This window comes from Muscardinus avellanarius, assembly GCF_963383645.1.
Source record: "Muscardinus avellanarius genome assembly, chromosome: 13".
Lineage (NCBI taxonomy): Eukaryota > Metazoa > Chordata > Mammalia > Rodentia > Gliridae > Muscardinus > Muscardinus avellanarius.
The window spans coordinates 41241790-41263870 of NC_137799.1; the positions used below are offsets into that span (position 1 = coordinate 41241790).

The 22081-nt window shown below is 46.6% G+C and overlaps 2 protein-coding genes across 4 annotated transcripts in view; one reads left to right on the forward strand and one right to left on the reverse strand.

The window, feature by feature from the left end:
* Positions 1-9821, forward strand: part of KIF24 (kinesin family member 24) — a gene marked incomplete at its 3' end in the record, with an annotated part of 50639 nt that extends 40818 nt beyond the window's left edge. The window contains exons 8-12 of the mRNA XM_080709384.1: positions 1468-1539; positions 2447-2556; positions 5796-8015; positions 8613-8706; positions 9681-9821. Coding sequence (XP_080565510.1) covers positions 1468-1539; positions 2447-2556; positions 5796-8015; positions 8613-8706; positions 9681-9821 — 2637 coding nt within the window. The remainder of the gene's footprint in view (positions 1-1467; positions 1540-2446; positions 2557-5795; positions 8016-8612; positions 8707-9680) is intronic.
* Positions 9822-12931: 3110 nt separating this feature from the next.
* Positions 12932-22081, reverse strand: part of UBAP1 (ubiquitin associated protein 1) — a gene marked incomplete at both ends in the record, with an annotated part of 33707 nt that continues 24557 nt past the window's right edge. The window contains 4 exons of one of the 3 annotated variants that reach the window (XM_080709093.1): positions 12932-13072; positions 13634-13735; positions 15025-15207; positions 20813-21736. In XM_080709093.1, the coding sequence (XP_080565219.1) occupies positions 12932-13072; positions 13634-13735; positions 15025-15207; positions 20813-21736 (1350 nt within the window). The remainder of the gene's footprint in view (positions 13073-13633; positions 13736-15024; positions 15208-20812; positions 21737-22081) is intronic. The other 2 variants (XM_080709095.1, XM_080709094.1) reach the window with 2 other exon arrangements.

Here is a 22081-nt window from a genome sequence, read left to right on the forward strand (position 1 = left end):
TAAAGAATAACCCGGGCGTGGTGGCGCATGCTTGTAATCCCTGCGCTTGGGAGGCAGAGACAGGAGGAGCCAGCCTCTCTGGCTTAAGAGACCCTGTTTAAAAAAAAAAAAAAAAAAAAAAAATATATATATATATATATATATATATATATATATATATATATATAATTTTATGTCTGGGAGTGTACCCCAGAGGTAGAAGGGTTTCCAGGAACCCCAGTAACACACACACACACACACACACACACACACACACACCACACAAAGTAGGGCTGGGAATGCATCTCAGAGATAGAATGCCCCTGGGTTCAATCTGCAGTACCACAAAATAAATAAATTAAATAGGGCTAGGGGGTGTAACTTGGAGATAGAATGCCTCTGAGTTCAATTCCCAGTGCCACAAAAAATTGAAGTAATAACAGCCACAGCAAACACACAAAGCTAATTTCTTACTCTTGGTAGACCCCTGCACTGATATTTCCAAGGGATTGCTTCCTTTCTTTTTCCTATTTTTTATTTATTCGGCCTTTTAGCCTCACTGCATGACTCAGAAAGAGAAGGTCTCTCTTCCCCTCCCCTCCCCCCCCCCCTCTCTGTGGTACTGGGGTTTCTGGAAGCCTTTCTACCTCCAGGCTACACTCCCAGACCTATTTTATACTTTTTATTTGGAAACAGGATCTCTTAAGCCAGCGCGGCTGGCTTCGAACCTGCAGGATGCTCCTGTCTCTGCCTCCCAAGCATGGGGATTACAAGCGTGCGCCACCACGCCCGGCTCTTCTCTCATTTTTCCGTCCCCATCTCCACTGCTGTTTCTGAAGGACATGTTATACCTGGAGGTCCACATTTCCAGGTTTCTGCCAGCCCTGGTGATGTCCAGTGAGCACTTCTTACTGCAGGGCCATGCCTAGGAACAAGTAATGTCCCCTTACCTTTAGGCCACAGTTCCTGCTCTTTGCAAATAGGTGTAGACCTAAGAAATTTCTCAGCTCCATTCTACTTTGGACCCACTCAGACAATTTATATTCAAATCTGCACTTGAATTTACCTATAAGTATGACACTTATAGGTAAGTAAGTAGGGAGAAAGAACAGTGTAGATATTTTTTGTACTTAAGGGCACCAGTAGTTGAGAAGATTGTGAGGAGAGGAAGGAGCAGGTAAGCCAGAATATCACCACATAAACTTGGACCGTGAGATCTAAGGATAGGTCAGATACTCAAGGCTAATCCTGGAATTTCAGCCTTGAAACTGCAAAGCCCTTAGCTAGGCAGCAGAGTGTGGTGTTTCCTAGTCCCACTTGGTTTTATTTGTTGAACAAAAAAATTCTATCACATACTGACTTTATTTTTGGGGAATTGCCTAAGTGTGGTTTATTTAAGAAAAATAAGTTTCACATGGATGTAGCATCTTATCTGTTACTCATTTTGAACATGTTATTTGATATACTTTTTATTCTCCCACTTTGCAGCTGAAAGAGTGTATCCGAGCACTGGACCAGGAACATAGCCATACCCCCTTCAGGCAGAGCAAATTAACTCAGGTAAAGTTAAATGTGAGCCTTGAGTTTTATTTCATTCATGGCTCCTTCTTCCATTCCTGTTGATGTAATAGAGTGTACGGTACCAGCAAGGCACAATATTAAGCATAGTGGAAAGAACTGCCATATTTCTCCCAGAGCTCTCAGTCTATTAGGCCTCTGGCAAAGGCGGACTCAGGGAGAGATACCTACAGCACAGGGAGTTGGGATCCCAGGGATGCAGCTGAGCTCTTTGGGGGTCACTACCTTTCTGTTTATTTTCAATTAAAGAAGCTTTTTTTTTTTTTTTGGTACTGGGGATGGAACCCAGGGTCATTCTACCTTTGACCTACACCCACAGCCCTATTTTTTATTCTTTATTTTGAAACAGGGTCTCACTGAGTTGCAAAGGTCCTCACTAAGTAGCCGAGGCTGTCCTCAAACCACAATCATCCTGTCTCAGCCTCCCAAATGCAGGGATTACAAGCATGCACCACATGCCCAGCAAGAAGCCTTTTTTTTTTTTTTTAATACTGAGGATTGAACTCAGGATCATTCTACCTTCAGGCTACCACTCCAGCCCTTTTTCTTATTTATTTTGAAACAGGGTCTCACGAAGTCTCTGAGTCTGGCCTTAAACCTGCAATTCTTCTGTCTCAGCCTCCAAAGTATTGGCATTACAGGTGTGCTCCACCAGGCTCGGCCAGATATGGTGACACAAGCCTACACATGCCTGTAATCCAGCTACTTGGGAAGCTGAGGCAAGATCATTTGAGCCCACAAATTTGAGACTAGCTCAGACAATATAACAAGACCTCACCTTTTTGTGGACAGAGGGCTACTATTGGCTCCAGTGTGTCCTGCATATAAGTAGAAAGTATGCCCTTTGTTGGTAGACTTTATTCATTCACCTGCCTTCTGGTTTGGACAGGTCCTGAAGGATTCTTTCATTGGCAATGCCAAAACATGCATGATTGCTAACATCTCACCAAGCCATGTAGCCACTGAACACACTCTGAATACCTTGCGTTATGCTGACCGGTAAGTTGGCAAATTGGCTCCCAAATGGAAGTGGGGGGGGGTATGTAGTGTGTGTGTGTGTGTGTGTGTGTGTGTGTGTGTGTGTGTGTGTGTGTGTTCGCGCACATCATGAATTTGTGCACAACTCTTACATATATAAGATCTGTGGATCTGATGTTGAGTTCCACAGCCCTCTCTTTGGAGCATCTGGTGATTGAAGGATGTGACCTAGTAGGCCTTGCTTTTACACCTGTGACAAGACAGAAGATGACACACTCCTTTGTTCCAGAGTTGACCTCATCAGTGGCTTTTCAGTGGCTTCTGGGAAGTGAAGTATTAATCTGGGGTGGTCAGCACAGTGAGCCTTCCTTCCTGTTGGTCTCAGCCCTAATTGTAGGAAATAGAATGCATATTACTACCAGGTGTGGTGGTGCACACCTGTAATCCCAGCTTCTTGGGAGGCTGAAGTAAGAGGACTGCAAGTTTAAGACTAGCCTAGATTTGGGTATAGTGGTGCACACTTGTAATCCCAGTATTTGGGAGGGTCACAGGTTTGTGGCCACCTCAGCTACTTAGTGAGGCACTCTACAACTTAGTGAGACCCTGTTTCAAAAATAAAGAGCCGGTCATGGTGGCACATGCTTGTAATCCCAGCATTTAGAGGCTGAGACAGGAGGATCATGGGTCACAGCCAGCCTCAACTATTTAGTGAGGCCCTTTGCAACTCAGTGAGACCCTGTTTCAAAATAAAGAATAAAAATAGGGCTGAGGGTGTAGCTCAGAGGTAGAATGCCCCTGGGTTCAATACCCAGTACTACCCCCAACCCCCAAAAAACACACCAGTTTGAGCAACTTACCAAGATCATGTCTCAGAATAAAAAAATAAAAGGGCTGGGTATGTAGCTCAGGAATAAAGTTTAATCCCCAGTACTGGGGGGGGGGGGGGAAATACATATACTTGTCAAAGCAGAATTATTTGGAGCTAGATGGGTCCAGAATGAACCAACCTGGACATATTAGAAGGATAAACTGAGGCCCATCAAAGAGCAGGAACTTTCCAAAGGTTCATTAGAAGTTGCCAGAACTAACACCTCTTGGCTCCCTGGGCAGGCGTCTTTCTGGGGTGACTTTGGTATCTGCCACTTGACCCTGTAGTCACACATGTTTCTCGTAGTGGGTAAGACTTTTTTATTGTCATGACTGGGAAGAATGATAACTGGCATCTAGTGGGTAGAGATGAGGGATGGTGCTAAACATCCTCAATACACAGGACATCTTCATACAATAAAAAATTACATGGTACAAAATATCAGCAGTATTAAGGTTGAAAATCCCTAGAAAGAGGCAGCTCACTTTTCCCTTAATGGAATTTGCACCGTAATTATTTCTGGAGGCTTTGCTTCTTGAAATGCACAGCAAGTTTGAGGGCATTTACCTTCCCAGAGGATCCTGAAAGGGGATGGTTTGCAGGAAAGAGGACTCTGCTCACAGAATTGCCAAATTTTCTGTTTTTATTTTCTCTGAAAGCTATAGAAAAGGAATTACAGCCGGGTGTGTTGGCACACTTTTGTAATCCCAATACTTAGGAGGCTGAGACAGGATTGCAAATTTGTGGCCAGCCTCAGCTACTTAGTGAAGTCCTCCACAATTTAGTGAGACCATGTTTCAAAAATAAAGAATAAATCGGGCGTGGTGGCACACACTTGTAATCCCCACACTTGGGAGGCTGAGACAGGAGGATCGCACAGGTTCAAAGCCAGCCTCAGCTACTTAGTGAGGCTCTCAGCAACTTAGTGAGACCCTGTTTCCAAGTAAAGTATAAAAAATAGGTCTGCGAGTATAGCCCGAAGATAGAAAAGCCCCTGGGTTCCACTCCCAGTACCACCAAAAAAATAAAAATAAAAAAATAATAAAGAAAGAATAAGCTGGGCGTGGTGGCGCACGCTTATAATCCCAGCATTTGGGAGGCTGAGGCAGGAGGATCTCGGTTCCTGGACAGCCTCAGCTACTACTTAGTGAGGCCCTTTGTAATTCAGTGAGACCCTGTTTCAAAATAAAGAATAAACGCTGGGCGTGGTGGCACACGCTTGTAATCCCAGCATTTGGGAGGCTGAGACCGGAGGATCGCAGTTCACGGACAGCCCCACTTACTTAGTGAGGCCCTCTGCAACTCAGTGAGACCTGGTTTCAAAATAAAAATAAAATAGGGCAGGGGGTGTATCTCGGAGGTCAAATGCCCCTGGGTTCCATCCCCATACCCACACACACAAAAAAGGATAAAAAAATACGAGCTGAGTGTGGTGGTGCACGTTTATAATCCCAGCATTTGGAAGGCTGAGACAGGAGGATCACAGTTGGAGGACAGCTTCAGCTACTACTTAGTGAGGCCCTTTGCAACTCATGCGGACAGCCTCAGCTACTACTTAGGCCCTTTGCAACTCAGTGAGACCCTGTTTCAAAATAAAGAATAAAAAATAGTGCTGGAGGTGTAGTTTGAAGGTAGAATGTGCCTGAGTTCCATCCACAATATAGAAGAAGAAGGAGAAGAAGAAGAAGGAGGAGGAGGAGGAGGAGGAGGAGGAGGAGGAGGAGGAGGAGGAGGAGAAGAAGAAGGAGGAGGAGGAGGAGGAGGAGGAGGAGGAGGAGGAGGAGGAGGAGGAGAAGAAGAAGAAGGAGAAGGAGAAGGAGGAGGAGGAGGAGGAGAAGAAGAAGAAGGAGGAGGAGGAGAAGAAGAAGGAGAAGGAGGAGGAGGAGGAGGAGGAGGAGGAGGAGAAGGAGAAGAAGAAGAAGAAGAAGAAGAAGAAGAAGAAGAAGAAGAAGAAGAAGAAGAAGAAGAAGAGGAGGAGGAGGAGGAGGAGGAGGAGGAGGAGGAGGAGGAGGAGGAGGAGGAGGAGGAGGCGGCTGGGGGTATAGCTTGGATGTAGAATGGCCCCGGGTTCAATCCCTAGTAGTGAAAAAGAAAAAAAAAGAAAAAAGAACTAAAGCGCATAGAGCTGAGTGTAGTGGTGCATATCTGTAATCCCAGCAATTGGGAGGCTGAGACTGGATGATCACAGGTCTATGGCCAGCCTCAGCAATTTAGTGAGCCCCTCTGCAAATTAGTGAGACCTTGTTTCAAAATAAAAAATAAAATAGGGCTGGGAGTGTAGCTCAGAGGTAGAATGCCCCTGGGTTCAATCCCCAGCACCAAAAAAAAAAAAAAAGGAATTACAGAATATACAAGAATACACATTTAACATTAAATGTATCCTTATTTACAGGGTCAAAGAACTAAAGAAAGGCATTAAGTGTTGCACTTCATCTGCCAGTCAAAATTGGACACCTGGAAACTCATCTCCAAAACGAATCCAGAGCTCTCCTGTGGCTCTGACAGGGGAGAAGTGTTCTCCCAAAAAAGTCAAGCTGGGGCTTCAGCACTCGCTCACAGTGGCATCTGCTTCCATGAGAGGGAAGGCCCATCCTCTGGCCAGCCATACCCCCAACATCCCTTTTGATTCTGTACCTAAAGCCTCTGGTAAAAGAGGTGGCTCCAGAGGAAGTCCTCCCCAAGAGTGTGTCATGCAGACTAGCCCTGTCAAAGGTACAGTGCGGTCTGGACATTTGGCAAAAAAAAGGGCAGAAGAGTTGGCATCACTGTGCTCTGAGAAAAATCAGATTGGCAACAAGCCCGCCTTTGGGTGGGGAAGCAGGACCCCAGGCACAGGAGAAGGCCCTGTGCATGGAAAGCTGCCTCCCAGAGGCAAGAAGGTGCAGACAGTGCAGCCAGTACAGAAGCAGCTGGTGTCACGAATTGAGCTGTCCTCTGGCAACAGCCACTGCTTAATCGAGGACAGTCAGGATAGCAAGGAGGGCCCACCTGTCATGCCTGCCTCTGAAGCTTGGACAGACATCCCTCCACACCAGAAGGAAAGAGAGGAACATTTGCGCTTTTATCACCAACAGTTCCAGCAGCCACCTCTCCTGCAACAGAAGTTAAAATACCAACCACTGGAAAGGCTTCTATGCCAACACAGGCCTTCAGAGGGCCAGCTCCAGAAGGAGGCCCCTCTGTTTTGCTCTTATTCTGAGAGCCACGATGCCGCCCAGGCTGAGGACCTGGATGACAGTGATTTCAGTGAAGATTCTTTTTCACACATCTCTGGTCAGAGGACATCCAAGGAAAGGAGCACAGTGGAGAAGAGCGAAAGCTCCTTCTTCCTTCATCAGAAGGGAAAGCCAGGTCTGGAGGGGAAGGTGGCCGAAAGGCAGCAGAGTCTGTTTTTTAGCGCCAGGACAGGTGGTGGTGAAAAGGGTCCAACTGAAAGCTGGGCATACTCCAGGGACCCCCTAAGCCACAGAAGAGCAGCACTCAGTCACAGCCACAGCCCAAGGAAGGTGTGCTTAGACTGGAGCAGAGAGGAAGGTCCTGCCTCCTCAGGGCCTCCTAGAGACAACCTGGCAGAGAGGCCATCCTGCTCACAGGCAGATACTGCACATAGTCAAAGAAAAGATGGAGAAGGCCCAGCCTTTGACCTTAGTCAGGCTGCCTTCAGAAGTGAGGCTTGTGGGCAGGCTGACATCAGCTCACCATCCCTGGAAGATGGTTTCTCTTTTTCACTATCCCATGTTGCAGTTCCTGGGTCCCCAGGCCAACGAGACTTAGTCACCACATCACTGACAGAAGTCGGTAAAGACAGCTCAACTCAGGTGACCAGACCAGTGAAAAACAGTAATCTTTTCCAAGGAGAAGATGCTGGAGGAACTTGCTCTGAATGTACTTCAGGATTAATGGCTCCCCTCACTGTGTCCCTCCTAGAGACCTCAGATGGTGACCTTTCTCCTTTGGAGCAGCTGGCCCAGGATGGAGCTGTGCACAGTCTAGAGAGTACAGGGGACCCAGCCACGGGCCACATGGTATCTAGTGATCAAGAGGCAGCCTTGCCAGTGTCTTCTGCAACTGGACACCTGTGGCTGTCCTCATCTCCCCCTGATAATAAACCTGGTGGCAATCTTCCAGCTTTGTCCCCATCGCCCATCCATCGGCACCCACTCAAGAAGCTGTCCAACAGGGAGGTTGGCCTGGGAGAGGCCTGCCAGGGTAGAGAGCATGCCCTCTTCCCCCAGGAACATGTGGGTGGTGAGCAGCATGTTGTTCAGGCTGAGGAGACAGAGCTGGGTGGCTCTCAGGATTTCCCAGGAAAGCCCTTCACCATACATATTGGAGTACCCCACTCTGGACCTGTACTTACCCCACGAACAGGAAGTAGTAGTGTGGCTGATCAGCTCTGGGCCCAGGAAAGAAAACATCCTACGGTGCTCAGTTGGCAGGGGTATGGTTTGTCCTCAGACCCCACGAAGTTGCCCTGCCACAAGGAGGACATCACATGGCTGAAGCACAGGCCAGTCTCACGGTGCTTAGTGTCACCGAACCCTTCTCTTGTTTCCAGCTGCTCTTCTACAACCTCAGGGACATTCCACCAGCCCACCCTGGAACAAGCACAGTAAGTTGGACTTTCTCCTAAAACTTGAGTCTCTTTGGTACCCCTACTCACTCTCCTACTTAATGTTTTATTGTGGACAGATAGAAAGCCATGCTGGGATGCAAGGTGAGGAGCTTGCCTTTCTACACTTACTTCTGGGGAGGTTTGACAATCTTGCTGCTCCATGATCTCTACTCATCATTAGAATCTGACAATAGATCCTTCAGCTTCTAAGAATCTCAGACCTCTTGCTTTGGTGTTGGACCTCCACAGGAGACCTAGTGCCAAGTTTATCATTCAGGGTGGTCACAGCCTTGAGAATCTTTCTCAGGGAAGCTGTTTAAAATAGGCAGCTGGAGAATCGGCACCCAGCCCTGTCCCTAAGTATAACTGGGGAGGCAGGAATAGCTTAAAAAGCCCGTCTCTCTCCCTCTATCTTGTTGGTACTTCCTAATCCCTTGACTAGTCATAAGAAAGGAACATGGAAATTGGGGAGAGAGGTGGTGAGCCAGCCCTGGTCAGCCTTGGCTACTTTGGGCAAAGAGGCTCAGTTTCAGAAAGCTGTCCTTGAGAGGATGGGAGACCAGGAGGATCACATTTCCTCTTCGGTGTTCCCAGGCAGGTGGTCATCCGTGCACACCAGGAACAGCTGGATGAAATGGCCAAGCTGGGCTTCAAGGAGGAGACCCTGATTAGCCAGCTGGCTTCTAATGTAAGTTGCCTTGGCTAGACACTCAAGGGTTGTTGGGAATTAGTCTGTGGCTACTTTAATGGTCATCCATGTTTTCCATGGTAAGGTTCTGCTGGCATACACTAGCCATTTTTCTTGTGTGTGTGTGTGTGTGTGTGTGTGTGTGTGTGTGTGTGTGGTACTGGGGATGGAACCCAGGGGCTTTCTACCTCCAGGGTATACTCCCAGACCTATTTTATATTTTATTTGGAAACAGCGTCTCACTAAGTTACTGAGAGCCTCACTAAGTAGGTGAGGCTGGCTTCGAACCTGTGTGATCCTCCTGTCTCAGCCTTCTAAGCACGATTACAAACAAGCGTGCGCCACCACGCCCAGCATTTTTTCTTTTTTTCTTTTTTTTCTTTTTTTGTACTGGGGATTGAACACAAGGACATTGTCTCTGAGCTACACTCCCAGCCCTCTCAGGTTGCTGAGGTTGACCTCAAACCTAAGATCCTCCTATCTCAGCCTCCCAAGTACTGGGGTTTCAGGTGTGCCAACATGCCCGGCTCACACAGCTCACACTTTTGAGGACTTCTGCCTCCTCGTGCCACTTCTCTGAGACAGTTTGAGACAGTCTGTCTTGAGATACAAGGAGGTGCTAGGCTGTCCATTCCCAGGCTAAAAGATTTCCAGCCTCTGTCCTGCTTTCCTAGTAGCTTGGGCTCCCTCCCTTTAACTGTAACAGTGACCAGCCTGTTGCCTAAAACACATGGACCAGAAGTATTTCTATCTTAATACCACTTTGTTCTACAAAGTATCTCTCTACTATATTTCAAATGCAGAAATGTCCTCCCCCCACCCCCAGTGCCACTGCAACTCTCCAACAGGTTTCCTAGCTGGAGCAGGAGCCTGGATTCTGAAATTTTCCTGGAAGAGGGAGAAACTAGAAAAACTAGAAAAAAATAATCTGCAAAGGAGCAGAAAAACTCCACTTGCCCACTATTTCCTTTCAGGATTTTGAAGATTTTGTGACGCAGCTGGATGAAATTATGGCTCTGAAATCCGAGTGCATCCAGAGTCTGAGGAGCCAGCTGCAGCAGTACATCACCTGCCACAGGCCAGCTGCATCCCCTGAGAGAACAGTGGTGTCTTAGAGCAAGACCTTACACCGGGTGGTGGGGCATGGTAGGAGCTGGGCTGGGCTTTCAGGGGCTGGTGGAGGCCTCTGCCAGATCTTCTCTGCACATACCAGAAGCCACTCATCCCCGGGTCCTGCCCGTGCTAGCCACAGGTGGCATCGAATGGGCCCTGGTTCCTCACTCGTGATCAAGCTGAAGACTTTAATGTCTCCCCTCTTGGGGGGGGGGCTCAAAGAGAATTTGCTTTAGTGACCCCATGTTTATGGGAACACATTTGGGACTAATAACTCTGTAGATGTTCCTAAGTTTGAAGACCAGAGAGCGGGGTAGTCAAGTCAGAAGTTGTAGAAGACAACAAACTGAACCCAGGGGCTCAAATCTGAATTCTGTGCCTTTCTTCAGACAAAAACTAAAACACTGGTGCTAGTGGGCAGCAGTAGGATGAGCTGTGCCTGCACATCAGACCTCGGAGACTGATTTAGGTTGCTTTTGTTTTTTTGTGTGTTTGTATGGTATTGGGGACTAAACCCAAGGACATTCTACCTCCAAGCTACACCCCCAGCTCAGTTTTATTTATTGTTGTGAAATAGGGGTCTTGCTAGGTTGAGAGTTTTACTAGGTTGCCAAGGCTGGCTTCAAACCTGCATTTCTCCCTGTCTCAGCACCCCAAGTACTAGGATTATTAAGTATGCTCCAGTATACCTGGCTTGGAGATTTATTTTTTAAAAGTGTAAAATGAGTAAGTCTTGACTTGATGCTTTTAACAGTGGCAGGTGTGTGGCAGGCTTTATGCTTATCGCTCCCCTCCCTTCCAGAAACCCACTTTTGAGACAGACGGTGATATCCATGTCACTGCATTTTTTTCCTCTTTCTGCCTTTCACTGAAGTAATGGGCCGTGGACAGTGCCCATTAGCCGTTCCTGGCTGTGACTCGTCATTTAATAGTCTTGTGTGTGTATGGTACTGGGGATGGAACCAGGGGGCATTCTACCTCTGAGTTACATGCCCAGACCTATTGTATTTTCATTCTGCAATGGTCTCACTAAGTTACGGAGGGCCTCGCTGAATTGCTGAGGCTGGCTACGAACCTATAATCATGTCTCAGCTCCCAAGTACTGGGATTACAGGCATGCGCCACCATGCCTGGCTCTCAGAGAATACTTGAAGAGCTGGAGGCTCTCAAGCAATTTCATCTCCTAGGCTTGCCATCTTCCAGGACACCCTGGCCATCCAGCCACTCTCCAGGATCTATATTCAGTATCCTGGCACTGAGTGCTATACTTAATAGTCTGAGGCCTCCAGCATAGAATTCACACTCATACACACACCTCATCTCAGTTCTGCTTGTAGTGTTGTCTTTTTAGCAGAAGAAACTCAAGACAAGGAAAACAAGGCAGCCTCCAGATATGCATCAGCTCCAGAGGCCACCCTGAATCATACTGAGATTCAGATGTAACAGCCTTGGCCCTGCAGCCCACTACCATATGAAATTTTTCTCTCAGGTAAAGAATTACCTTTCAGGTTTTAAGAGGAGGACTTGATTAAATGGCCAAGATAAGGGCTAAATGGTTCTTCGAACTACAGCCTCAGGCAGTGCTCGATCTGACCACCAGAGGGTGTCCTCCTTCCAGCATAAGGCTCTGGTACCTACTCACAGAAACTGGCTCTCAGCCAAGAGCCCCAGAGGGATGGTGAGATAGTAGTGAATATAAGGGCAAGAAACATTAGGGATTCTATTGGCTGCAACAGCACCAATGAGAGCTCAGGAAGCACTTTAAATCCAGTCCTGCCAGTGTACAGCATTATAAATGCCTGGTGCTACCCACAGGAAAAGGGACTCCTTCCTCAATTTCACTTGAAGGCACAACCTATATGCCACCTCCACAGTTAATCTGGCAAAAAAAAAAAGTCTAGGTCCTTGGCCTGGAGACTGAGCTAGGCCAGTTTTAAACAGATCCTTGTCAGGGCCTGCTTTGGCAAACTAAATATTAGAGCAGATTGGAGACCAGCTCCTTGGGTCCCACAGGCCTAGCGTGGGGAAGAAAGTACTGAAATCAAAGAAAGAGAAATAGGTCCTGTTGCAGCCCTAAGAAGGCCCTTCCCTCCCTCCCACCAGCCCATTTTCCTCAATAACACAATTCTTGGCAATAAAGACGTTACCACAGCAAAGACATACCTTTTAGATTTTTATTAGTAGTTCTCTCTGAAGAATCAAAATAGTTAGCAAATTATTTTAGATTCAAGACTGTATATCCTTTGTATTTAGATCTTTAATGATGTACAACATAATACAAAACAAACCAAAGAGACTGATTTCTAAGCCTAGGTGTTAACTCGTGTCATCCTAAAGCAGGGCTGGAGTGAAGGCTGTTCAAACGGAACAGAAGGGGTTAGTGCTGAGCCACTAGGTCGTGGCCTGTTTTCTCACCCATTCATTATGTGGGAACGGGCCAGTGATTACTCAAACTGACAACAGTTTCCTAGAGCAGGAGCTCTAAAGCCCTGGGCATCAAAGAATTGTGGTCTAAACCAAGCCGAAGCATGGTGACTGCCTGGCAGAAGAGGCAAACTTGGCCCTGTGGGGAAAGTGCATTCTTCACACCCCAGAGACATTGCAAACCAGTGTAACACTAAGAGACTGTTTTTAAAGGGAGAAAAAACCCTGGAAGAACCTTTCACTTATACTCAACTTGGATTAGAGTTCAGTCCACCAGTGCAGGTAGTGGGGGAAGCATTGAGCCCCAAAGCAGCACAAAGTCTGGCCCTCCCCTTTCCTCCCTACTCCTCTTGGCAGCCAGACCAGTTTTCTGCTGAGGATGTAGAGATCCCAGAATGACCCAGGTAGTCTCTCAGGAGGGCCGAGGTGGGAAGGACACTTCTCAAATACAATTACATTTAATATGGGAGGAGTTAGGATAACTCTGGGGCATTTGCACACCCAAATCTTCCCAACTTTCTCCTCAGCTCAGGGCCTAGGCTCAGAGACTGGCAAGCACAGTCTCCACACCTGACCTAACTCCCAAAAGGAAAACCCGGAAGTGCGCCCGTTCTTCCCCACAGGAGGGCTCTGCAGGGCCTCCTGGGGGGATGGTGGTTCCGTGGCAGGGTCCAGGCAGGGCCTGATCTCAGCTGGCTCCAGCTCGAGCCATGAGGTCTTCCAGAGCATTGTCCTGGTCATTGTTGTGTAATAGCAAAGCTTCTTTAATGTCTTTCAGTTCAAAACCCATTTCCTTAAATTTGCTCATTAACTGAAGAAACTCCATCATCTAAGGGACAGAAGAGAATGCAAATTAAAGAAAAGGATCCAGTCATACAACACAGCTCAATGTACACAGGATTCCTGGAACAGAGGCACCTGCATCCTTAGCCACAGCCTCAGGAGCCTCCATGCAGTTCCCTAGTCAGCAGACATTTAATGCCACAGCCCACCATGCTTCAGGAGCCATGCACAGTCCATCTTAATTCTTACTGACCTTTTGTCAGGGTCCCACGACCCACATCCCTACTCCTGCCAAGAATACTGAACCCCCAAATGGTTCCTCTCCAAGGGGAAAAAATAGCAATGGCCCAAGTAATCTGAAAGTTTGGCTTTTAGCCCAAGATAATTTTCCCTCCTCTGCCCTGGATTCTAGGTGAGTCTTTAACCCAGTGCCTCATCCATGCCAAACACAGGGCCTTCAACCTATCTGAACACTTGGGAGATTCTGTCTTCACTTGCTTCTGCCTATAGTCATGGCAAGGAAAAGGGACTATGGGCCAGGAGAGGAAACCAAGAGAGGCTACTTTATCCTTTCCAAATGACTCCTATGAAGCATGAAGGTTCCCACCTTTTCTTCTGAACACTGGTGCATTTCCAAAGCTTCTTCCACTAAAAGAGGGTCGAAGCCCTTCTCACAAAGCTGTCCATGTGCAAAGAGATAGTCGAGAATCTAAGAGAAGAAACAAGATTTGATTTGAACACTTCCCGCCTATCCTCTGTACTTCCCAGAAGTCTTGAACTAAGCTGGGCACAGTGGTGAATGCCTGTAATCCCAGTACTTGGGAGGATGAAACAGGAGGATCACAGGTTTGAGGACATCCTCAGCAAGTAGTGAGATTCTCAGCAATCTAGTGAGATCTTGTTCCAAAAACAAAAAGGACTGAGGAGCCAGGCATGGTGTATACCTATAATCCCAGTAGTTGGGAGGCTGAGACAAGAGGATCACAGGTTTGAAGCCAGGCTCAGCAACTTGGTGAGGCTATTGGCAGCTTACACCCTGTTTTCAAATAAAAAAAATAATAGGGTTGGAGGTGTAGCTCAGAGGTAGAATAGCCCTGGGTTCAATCCCCAGTACCAATAAAAAATTTAAAATGTCTTAAACTAGCTAATGTAAAGTCTCTTTCCCGCCCTATCTGAATCACCAGATCCTGGAGAGAATCTGAGTCTGTGTCTTAAACTGTATCCAACAGAGCATGACCTCAGTGACTACCTGCTGAACAAACAGACACGCCTTCTACACATGAATAGCTGTTTTCCAAAGGTGGTGCTGCCAAAGCTGACTCACATCTCCTAGAATGTCAAATCCCCTAGAATGCCAAATCCATGGCCTGGACAGGACAGTCCTCTGACAAATAGCCCAATTCAAAAAAGTCCCTGAGAGCCAGGCATGGTGGCACACGCTTGTAATCCCAGCATTCGGGAGGCTGAGACCAGAGGATCGCAGTTCGCAGATAGCCTCAGCTACTTAGTGAGACCCTCTGCAACTTAGTGAGACCCTGTTTCAAAATAAAGAATACAAAAATAGGGCAGGAGGTGTAGCTTGGAGGTAGAATGCCCCTGGGTTCCATCCCCAGACACGCAAAAAGAAAAAAAAGTCCCTGAGGTGTTATACCCCAGTATACTCTTCAGGAGTCCCTGGGCAGCCATGAGAAGTTTCTGGAAAGAAAGATCTGACCATACACCTAATTTTACACCCTTTGAAGGCGCAGAGGATGAGGTAGTTGGATGACAGTCCAAGAGCTCTACTGCTCCCTATGCTTTTCCTCAGCCCAAAGAAGTCCTGCTGCTGAGACTATTGGTTTCCCAGGTAAAATACCCCGTATGAGTCTCCACAAATGCACAAGAGGCTGTTGCTCTAGGTCCAAGGTGTTCTGGGCAGAGGCCAGGTCACCACTCCTGCTCCAGAGGTCAGCATCCTCTCCCGGCTCATCCCCCTGCACCCCCCAGACCAACACTCACCTGCTCAATATTCTCTCCTTTCTTCTTCATGGCTCTCAGGACACATTCGTATGAGTAGCCCATGTTGACCACTGTCTCCACGCACTGCCGCTCACTGGGGGACAGTGTCTGCAGTTCAGAATAGGCCTGGGGACAGCTGGGCATGTTGGGCACTTGTGACACTGAGAAATTTGGAGGGATGACCTGGTGGTAGAGAAACAAGACAATCAAGGCAAGAAGACTGGATCCCAAAAGACATGCCACTGAGGTGGCCTAACCCAGGAACTTTCCATTTCTGAAATGAATCAAGCCCCAAGTCAAGCAGTCTGCCCAGGTTGTAGCCAGACCCCCTGAAGAGATATGAAGAGGAGGGGTAAGAGGTGGCAGCTAGGGGAGAGAAAAGCTAGCTAGGAAGATAGCCTCAACTGTGGCTGCCTTCATCTCACCAAAGTGAGAAAACACAGTAGCCACATGCCCTTCCACGCTCCAATCCCTGGACTTGAGCTGGAGAAAGAGGCTGAGACTACCCACAGGACTGATGCTCAAGCTGGCTACAATTATTTCTCTCCAGAGCTCCATTATCCCTTTCCAAGACTGTAGTATCTCAGTACCCAAAGAGATCATTCACTAACAACACCCCCACATTCTACCTCAGCTATACCTCCAGCCCTAGTTTATTTTTTACTTTGACACAGGGTCTTGGTAAGTTGCTGAGGGCCTCAATAAGCTGGCTCTGAACCTACAATCCTCCTGTCTCAAGCCTCCCAAAGTGGTGTGATTACGAGTAAGGACCACACCCAGCTCCCTCTTCTTATTTCTATCACTGGTCTGGGCAGAAGCTGCAAATACTACTCCCATGCATGGCCAGATTAGGGCTTCAGGATTTTGTTTTGTTTTGAAGTAGTGGGAAATAAACCCAGGAAGGTTCTACCAGTGAACTACATTCCTATCACTTTATTTTGAGACAAGATCTTACTAGATCTTACTAATTGCCCAGGCTGGTCTCAAACCTGTTATCACTATACCCAGCTCAGGGCCTTAGGGTCTTAAGGGGACTCACCTTTGCCCCACACCAAATACTGTGTCTCATTTCCTGCTAAAACTGTTGTCCTACAGAGCCAAGTCAAAGGGATTATTAACCATGCCAGGCTTAGCCCCAAGGACTGGAATATGGACTCCAAGGTCCTGTCAATTTACTATGCTGGCTACAGGCAGCCTGCTCCCAGTCACAAGACCTTACTAATTCTCATCTGACTGGTGAAAAGATTCTTATGTTTAGCTCCTCGCACCTCTGATAATGAGTCACTCTCAAGGCACAAAGGCAGCTCACTCCAAAAAACCCACATGCTACGGGAACAAAGTCGAAAACTGTTCTACAGCTTGGCTCCGCTGCCAAGAATCAAAGAAAATGTTTCCTAATATTTATCTTTTAATTGGGAGCATACATACTTTGCGTATGTGTGGAAGGGGGGTTTCCTGGGGATTGAGTCCAGGGGCATTCTACGTCAGAGCTGTATGCCCTCAGCCCTATTTTGAAACAGGGTCTCACTAGGTTACTGACAGTCTCACTACCAGTCTCACGCTCCCAAGTACTGGGATTAAAGGCATGTACCACCACAATGGGCTTTATTTTATTTTTTATTTTTATTTATTTTCCTTTTTTTTTTTTTTTGCAGGTCCAAGGATGAAACCCAGGGGCATTCGACCTCTGAGTTACACCTCTGCCCTATTTTTTATTTTCAAACAGGGTTTCACTAAGTTGCAGAGGGGACTAAGTAGCTGAAGCTGGCCGTGAAACGCAATCCTCCAGTCTCAGCCTCCCGAATACTGGGATTATAAATGTGCGCCACCACGCCCATCTGGGCTTTATTTATGTTAGTGCCTTACTCTTAACCGTGAACAGAAAACCATAGCCTTGAATGATGAAATGACACCAGTTTACAAGAGGAAATATGATGCAGAAATTAAAAACGTGATAATGATTTAAAAACAAAAAAGCTGTAGAGCCGGGCGTGGTGGCGCACGCTTGTAATCCCTGCGCTTGGGAGGCTGAGACAGGAGGCTCGCACAGGCTCGAAGCCAGCCTCAGCTACTTAGTGAAGCCCTCCACAACTTAGTGAGACCCTGTTTCCAAATAAAAATATAAAAAAAATAGGTCTGGGAGTGTAGCCCGGAGGTAGAAGGGTTTCTAGGAATCCCAGTACAAGGAAGGAAGGGAGGGAGGAAGGAAGGAAACAAATGAACATAAAACAGGCGGGGGGTGTTGCTCGGAACTTGAATGCCCCTGGGTTTCATCCCCAGACCCACAAAAAAAAAAAGTAGCTGAGCATGGTGAAGCATGCTTGTAATCCCAGCATTTGAGAGGCTAAGACAGGAAGATCAGGGTTAGTGGACAACCTCAACTACTTAGTGAGACCTTTGCAACTCAGCGAGACTGTCTCAAAATAAAGAATAAAAAAAAAAAGTAGTTGAGCCAGGTGTGGTGGCACTCATTTGTAACCCCAGTACTTGGGAGTCTGAGACACGAGGATCACAGGTTCATAGTCAGACTCAGCTACTTAGTGAGGCCTTGTTTCAAAATAAGGAATAAAAAAATAGAGCAGGGAGCCAGGCATGGTGATGGTGATGCATGCTTGCAATCCCAATACTCGGGAGACTGAGACAGGAGGACTGCAGGTTCAAGGACAACCTGAGCAAGTAGTGAGTCTCATTAACTTAGTAAGACCCTGTTTTCCAAATAAGGATAAAACAGAGCTGGGGGTATAGCTCAGAGGCAGAATGCCCCTAGTTTTAATTCCATTATTGCCAAAAAAAAGAAAGGAAGGAAGGAACTAACGAACGAACGAAGGTCTAAGTTGCTGAGGGCCTAAGCTGCTGAGGCTGTCCTTGAAGTTATGATCCTCCTGTCTCAGCCTCCCAAATATTGGAATTACAGGTGTGTACACTATATCCCTCCTGTCTCAGCCTCCCAAGTACTGGAATTACAGGTGTATACCACCATGTCAGGGCTACAATATAAGCCTTTTTGTTTATTTTAGTTTTCATGTATGTGTGTGTGTTGGGGGGTCATCTCACTACTTTGTGCAGGCTGGTCGTGATCCTCCTTGAGCTGGGATGATCCACAGGTACCTGCCACTGTGCATGACAATATAAGCCTTTTTTTTTTTTTCTTTTTTGTGGTACTAGGGGTGGAACCCAGGGGCTTTCTACCTCTGGGCTATATCCCCAGACCTATTTTTTATATTTTATTTGGAAACAGAGCCTCACTGAGTAGCTGAGGCTGGCTTCAAACCTGGGCGATCCTCTTGTCTCAGCCTCCCAAGTACTGGGATTACAAGTGTGTGCCACCACACCCAGCTTAATATAAGCCTTTTAAAAGGTACTTGATTTGCCAGGCATGGTGGCGCACACTTGTAATCGCACTTGGGAGGCTGAGACAGGAGGATCGTACAGGTTCGAAGCCAGCCTCAGCTACTTAGGCTCTCAGCAACTTAGTGAGACTCTGTTTCCAAATAAAAATATAAAATAGGTCAGGGAGTATACCCTGGAGATAGAAAGCCCTGAGTGCCACCCCCACTGCCACCAAAAAATAAAAATTAAAAAAAAAGCTACCTGATTTCATAAAATGTGCTTGTACTATTTTTCATAAAAAATAAACTCATTTTTTAAAGAGATTAAAGACAAGTCGGGCATTGCGGTGCATGCTTGTAATCCTAGTATTTGGGAGAATGAGACAAGAGGATTGCAGGTTTGAAGACAGCCTGCAATCAAGTAGCGAGTAGTGAGACTCAACAACCTAATGAGACCCTGTTTCCAAATAAATAAAATCAATCTGGGTGTGTGGCTCGGAGGTAGAATGCCTGTAGGTTCAATTCTCAGTACCACAAAAAAAAAAAGGGAGATTAAATACTCTATTAATAAAGTAATTGTAGCATATGAAATGATGAACATATCTGAATACCTAAAAGCTAAAATATTTTATATGTCAAAAGAACTGAGGAGGGAGTACTAGAGATTGAACCCAGGGAGTTCTACCTCTGAGCTATGCCTCCAGACTTTTTTTTTTTTGGTGGTACTGGGGTTCCTGGAAGCCCTTCTACCTCCGGGCTACACTCCCAGACCTATTTTTATATTTTTTATTTGGAAACAGGGTCTCCTAAGCCAGCGCGCACGGCTGGCTTTGAACCTGCGCGATCCTCCTGTCTCTGCCTCCCAAGCGCGGGGATTACAAGCGTGCACCACCACGCCCAGCGCCTCCAGACTTTTTATCTTTTCTTTGGAAACAGTCTTGCCAGGTTGCTGAGAGTCTTAAGTTGCTGACACTGTCCTTGAACTTGTGATCCTCTTTTCTTGGCATCCTAAGTACTGGGATGTACTGGATGCAACATCACACCAACTAAAAAAGAATTTTTTTTTATTTTTTTGCTGTAAAGGGGATGGAACCAGGGGCATTCTACCTTCGAGCTACATCTCCAGCTCTATTTTTTATTCTTTATTTTGAAACAGGGTCTCACTGAGTTGCAAAGAGCCTCACTAAATAGCTGAGGCTGTACACGATCCTCCTGTCTTAGCCTCCCAAATGCTGGGATTACAAGCATGTACCACCACGTACGGTTTATTCTTTACTTTTAAACAGGGTCTAAGTTATAAAGGGTGTCACTAAGTAGCTGAGGCTGGCCACAAACCTATGACCTTCCTATCTCAGCCTCCCAAGTACTAAGATTATAAGCAAACCTATAACCTACCTGTCTCAGCCTCCCAAGTACTAGGATTGCAAATGTGCACCACTATGCCTGGTTAACTTTTTTTTAATGTTAAAGGGCTAGGGTATAAGCCAGGCTGGTGGCACACGCTTATAATCCCAGTAACTTGGGAGGGTAAGATAGGATGATCACACAGGTTCAAAGCCAGCCTTGGCTACTTAGTGAGGTTCTTAACAATTTAGTGAGACCCTGTTTCCAAATAAAATATAAAATAGGTCTGGGAGTGTAGCTCAGAGGTAGAAAACCCATGGGTTCCATCCCCAGTACCACCAAAAAAAGAAAAAAAAAAGGCTTGGTATAGCTCAGTAGTAGAGTACTTGTTTAGCATATGTGTAGCTCTGGGTTCAATCTCTAGTAGTTAAAAAAAAAAAAAAAAAAAACCACCAAAACAGCATTTCTTTCAAGATTATTCCATGTTTTTCTGAACGTCTAAGGAAAATGTATATAGGTAGAAAAATATAAAATAAAAATCTGGAAAGCCAGGCGTGGTGGCACATACTTGCTATTCCAGCATTTGGGAAGCTGAAACAGGAGGATCGCAGACTGCCTCAGCTACTTAGTGAGGCCCTTTGCAACTCAGTGAGACCCTGTTTCAAAATACAAAATAAAAAAATAGGACTGAAAGTGTAACTCAGAGATAGAATGCCTCTGGGTTCCATCCCCAGTACTGCAAAAAAAATAAACAAAACAAAACAAAAATCTGAAGAGATGGGATCAACCCATCTATTCCATTAACACTTCCCTGGAAATTCCTAGGTGAAGACTACTTACAGTGCCCCTCCCCCATCTAGGGCACTATTATTCTGGAGAGAAGTACTTTTCTCACTGGGAAAGGTTTTACTGGGGCCTCCAATCACACAAAAATTAACCAGGCTACTTCACAATTAATAGTCCTGGTCATCAGAAAAGTAACCAGAATTACATATATAAGCTGCCATGTCCTGCCTTACCTTAAGCCTTAAGAAGAAAAATGTGAGAGAGACAGCTGATGGGTAGGCTTTAGAAATCTTTGGACTTTAACTCAGGAAGGTGTCTTAAAAACTTACTGTGGGACCTGTATTTGGAGGTGGTGATTCTTCTGTGCATACAGACAAGATAGACAGGGAAGGCATCTGGGAGGATGTCAGGGCTGGCACCTCTGTGCCACTGTCCAAGTTCAAAGCTGAAAGCCCAAGAGTATGGTCCCCATTGAGCTCACTGGCACTGCTTTGGGCAGAAGGCGTCAGGGAATTCCGGAACGTGCCGCTGCGGAGGCAGGATGTGCTATGGAAAGTGCTCGCCAGCTTGACTGTCTTCTGACTACTGTCATCAGAGTCAAGTTTCGGGAAGGAGAGAGATTTGATATTGCTTACTGCAGGGATAGGGGGCAGGGACACTTTGGAAGACAGCGACATCTTTTCACAGTTGCCCAACTGTGGTAAGGTTATAAAGCCATTGGGTTTATGAAGAGGCTTGAAATCTAGGGTTGCCTGCTCCAAGGATGCCAAGACCTCCTCATCCTGTAACACAGACCCAGAACTTCCTCTGGGCATGTTATTGTCCAATAACTGAGCCATAATAGGTCCAGTGGTTCCTACCAGAATGTTTCTTAGCTCTTCCTTCTCATCAATAGTTTTCAATTCTAGATTATCAAATGGGTCCTCTTCGCACTCAAAGTCGGCAGGATTGAAATCTGCCTTTGTGTGGGGTGGGCTGAGAACCTTTTGTTTCATGGCACTGCTGCTGACCCTAGTCGGAGTGAGGATGTTGTTATGCTGCAAGCTGGCGAGGATGGGATTAATAGGAGGTGGCATTGTGGCTGTACTGTGAGTCTTGGAGAAGTTCATTTTGCTATCACCCTCTGGGCCGCTCTTTGAGTTCACTTTAGCTTCGGCCTCCTCGGTCTTGCGCTCTGCTTCCTGCTGGGCTTCTTGGATTTTCTTAATATCTTCGGCCCATTCAATGGTTTTCTTTTCCAAGGAGAAGTCATACTGCAAAGATACAGCAGAGAAAAGAGGGATCAGCCCATGTGGCTGCCCTTCCCCCACCCACCTCAATCCTTCTTCACTCTTTCAGAAGTGGGCCAGCAGCACTGAAGGAATGTGAGATGATACACTCACAGAAAGTCTAAGGCTGCCAATGTCTTTATGCAATTTAACCAAACTATGTTCCAAGATTACTTCAAGAAATTAACTAGAAATAGGCACAGTGAGCCGGACGTGGTGACGCATGCATGTAATCCCAGCAGTAGAAGGGCTGAGACCAGAGGATCACGGTTCACGGACAGCCTCAGTTACTTAGTGAGGCCCTGTGCAACTCAGTGACACCTTGTTTCA